Consider the following 3099-nt stretch of genomic DNA (forward strand, 5'->3'; position numbering starts at 1 on the left):
ATATTTATATTTCTAACCTTGTTCATATATACAACTTAGAAATCTGTACGAAAAAAAATAGCATTAATTATTTTTATAGCATACTGATCTCTCTCTCTCTCTCTCTCTCTCTCACTCACTCACACTCACACACACACACACACACACACACACACACACACACACACACACACACACACACTACTGGAATAAATCTTAGTTATTTTTTCCTTTTAACCCCAAATGTCTTTTTTTTTCACACGGAGAAAAGACAGGCTTGTCATTCACACACACTACAGAATCAAATTTACTGAATCAACTCTTTTGACCTATCTGAATCCGACTATTTATTGTACATGCTTGTTAAAATGAATTGAATCAGTGACTCAGTGAATCAGTGAGTCATAATGGTTCATTTACGCAGGAATTCTCTGAGTTTATAATAAAGCACTGCTGCTGCTGCTGCTGTGTACAAAACAGAGAGACTCATAATTCAGTTATGGAAATATAGAGTGTGTGAGAAAGGAAAGAAAAGAGAAGAACAGGGAGTGTTTTGGGGAGGAGAAGAGTGACGAGGAGGAGGAGGGATGAAAGAGAAAGTTCAGCAGAGAGAGAGAGAGAGAGAGAGAGAGAGAGCTGGTGAAAATCAAACACTCAGCTTATCCTGCACAAAAGCTTTTAAAGCAGTTGGATGTCTGCGTGTCTTCACTTCACTGCTGCATGCTGATCTCCTGCCATGAGTCAACTCTCCTAGAGCTCCAGCCGAGGATCCTGCACTCGTCTCGCTCTCTCTCCTCGTTCTTCTTTCTCCTGCTGGTTTTATATCAGACAGAGGAGAGACTCTCAGGCTGCTGCAGGGAGGTACAGTAACATCCAGCTGTTTTCTTCTCCAGCCTTTCTCTTTCTCTTTTAGACGTTGTTTTGTAGTGAGTAAAAGCTCGAATGGTGGATGATCTCACACAGAGCTGAACTTCCTCCTACATCTGTTTGCACTTCTTATGCAAATCCTGCGCTGCTGATTTCTGCTGATTTTGGCTCATTTAGCTGCTGGGCTTCTTGCATTCCTCAACTTTCTGTTTTGTTCCTTTTTACTCTGTAAAAAAAAATCTTTTATTTCCTGCTCAGTGCAGTTTGTTCTCCTGCAATTAAAATCATACTGTTGTTGTTGTTGTTGTTGTTGTTGTTGTTGTGTGTGTGTGTTTTCACACAGATCTGATCCGGATCGTCCCTGAGCTGCGTTTTCGTTTGATAAAGCGGATTATCAGAGGAGCAGGATGTGGTGGATGAGGTTGTTGATTTTGGGATTTTGGTCAGCTCTTGTGGTGCTTGGCGCGAGTGAAGATGCCAAACCGGAGCAGAAGGAAGTCAGCAGGACCAAACGCAGAGGAAACACGGGACAGCTCGGCCTCAAGGGGTAACGACACTGTTAACTGTTTCAATAGCGAGACGTTTTCACTTCACATCCATTAGTTTATCGCGTCTTCGTCTCAGTGATGATGGATATAAACGCTCCTGAAGGAGACGGGGCGGCAGAGCTGGAGATACGAGAGAAATGACATCAACATAAACATTCTGCTCTAGATTTACAGGAAAATAAAATGTGCATGAAGTATTTTCATCATCGTTTTTATGTTTATTAAAACATGTACTTGTGTTTCTTATTGAATTCCTCTAACACGACACGTCGCTCTCAAGTCTTTATTATTATTATTATTATTTCTCATACGAGTTCCTCAGGAAGCGCAGTGAGGTCGAGCCTCTGTACAAAAGCGCTGCTGTCCCAATGCTTTCGGAAACGAGTTCCCATTCCTAAAAGATTACGTGTCGAATACGTTTTTTTTTTTTTTTTACAGAACAGTCTGTTTATACGAGCGTCTATACACAAGGTTTTTGTGTTACGTTATTACGCAGTATGACGTCGTGTGTTTAAGACACTGCAGGAACTTTCTGAGAGCTACAAGCTACATCTGTTGAATATATCACTAAATATTCTGCTGATGTTCTCAGCTAGCTCATATAACTCTGGGGAGGTGGAATAAACGGTTAAAATGGTCCAAGAATCTGGTTCTGGTTTGACGTTCCCTGTAGTTTGGTCAGTGTTGTTATTTGAAGCCCCAGTGACTGCTGTTCATTCAGGATTTTATAGGCGTTCCTGCGTTTCTCCTGAAACAGACAGGTGAGGAACGGAGTTCAGTGGAAGGAAAAACTCTGTGAATTTCAGCAGCTCTGGAACATTTTTGCTTCATTCCAGCTGTACACGGCCTACTGTACCTGCGACAGGTGTGTGAGAGGTGGATTACAGAAGCGGGATCTACAGAATGATGCATTTGATGTTTCTGGTCGGTGTTGTCGGCAGTGTCGGTCACACGAATGTACAGAAACCCAGACTGTGAGTTGATGTAAAGATGACCCCTTCCGACTACAATGTGACACGCCCCCTCCCTGACACGCCTACTCTATACATTTGCCCATGTCGCTACCTGTTTATGACCATCAAAGCGTTTAATTTCTGCCAAACTCCCTCCTCTAAACATGTGTGTGTCTCTTCTCATCATCATCATCATCATCAAATAGGCTTCTACTTCAGAAGGTCATTAAAGTCTAATCGAGGTTCAGTGAAGCAGTGTGAGTCCTTTTTTTATTTTTATCATGAACATCTGGTTCACTTATCAGCCTTGTCCAGATGTTTCAGTCAAGTGACAATCAGAGCGTGATGTTTATATGATCATTATCTCTGAGTCAGGCACGGCCTCAGGACGAGCATCTCAGTGCGTGTATATTTCTCTGTCCTGAAGATGTGGGAAAACTCACAGCTTTACGTCTGACTGTTACACAGCGCTGATACTGGAGACTCCTTCCATACACGCTACATAAATAAACATCTCCTTACAGAAACTCATCAGTGATTACACATGATTTGACTGAGCTGTTATTATAGAATCGATAATGTATTGGAAGGAGGGCATGAATATAAACCTTCTCACTGCTTTAATGAGTTTAGGATTCAGATTCGAGGACATTTTGGGTGTTGATGTACGTGTCGCTGTGGTCAGAGGAACATCAGCGTGACTGAACTGTCCTGTCTGAGTCTCTGAGGAAGGTCTTTAACATTAACCGTGT

General features: G+C 42.1%; 1 protein-coding gene across 2 annotated transcripts in view; it reads left to right on the forward strand.

Annotated features, from left to right (window-relative positions):
• Positions 1-382: 382 nt before the first annotated feature.
• The window catches only part of LOC108261434 (fibrillin-1), a gene marked incomplete at its 3' end in the record, with an annotated part of 9397 nt that continues 6680 nt past the window's right edge, over positions 383-3099 (forward strand). The window contains 2 exon segments of one of the 2 annotated variants that reach the window (XM_017462328.3): positions 386-840; positions 1190-1393. In XM_017462328.3, the coding sequence (XP_017317817.2) occupies positions 1254-1393 (140 nt within the window). 2 annotated transcript variants of the gene reach the window in all.

The sequence above is a fragment of the Ictalurus punctatus genome, unplaced genomic scaffold, assembly GCF_001660625.3.
Source record: "Ictalurus punctatus breed USDA103 unplaced genomic scaffold, Coco_2.0 tig00006687, whole genome shotgun sequence".
Taxonomy (NCBI): domain Eukaryota; kingdom Metazoa; phylum Chordata; class Actinopteri; order Siluriformes; family Ictaluridae; genus Ictalurus; species Ictalurus punctatus.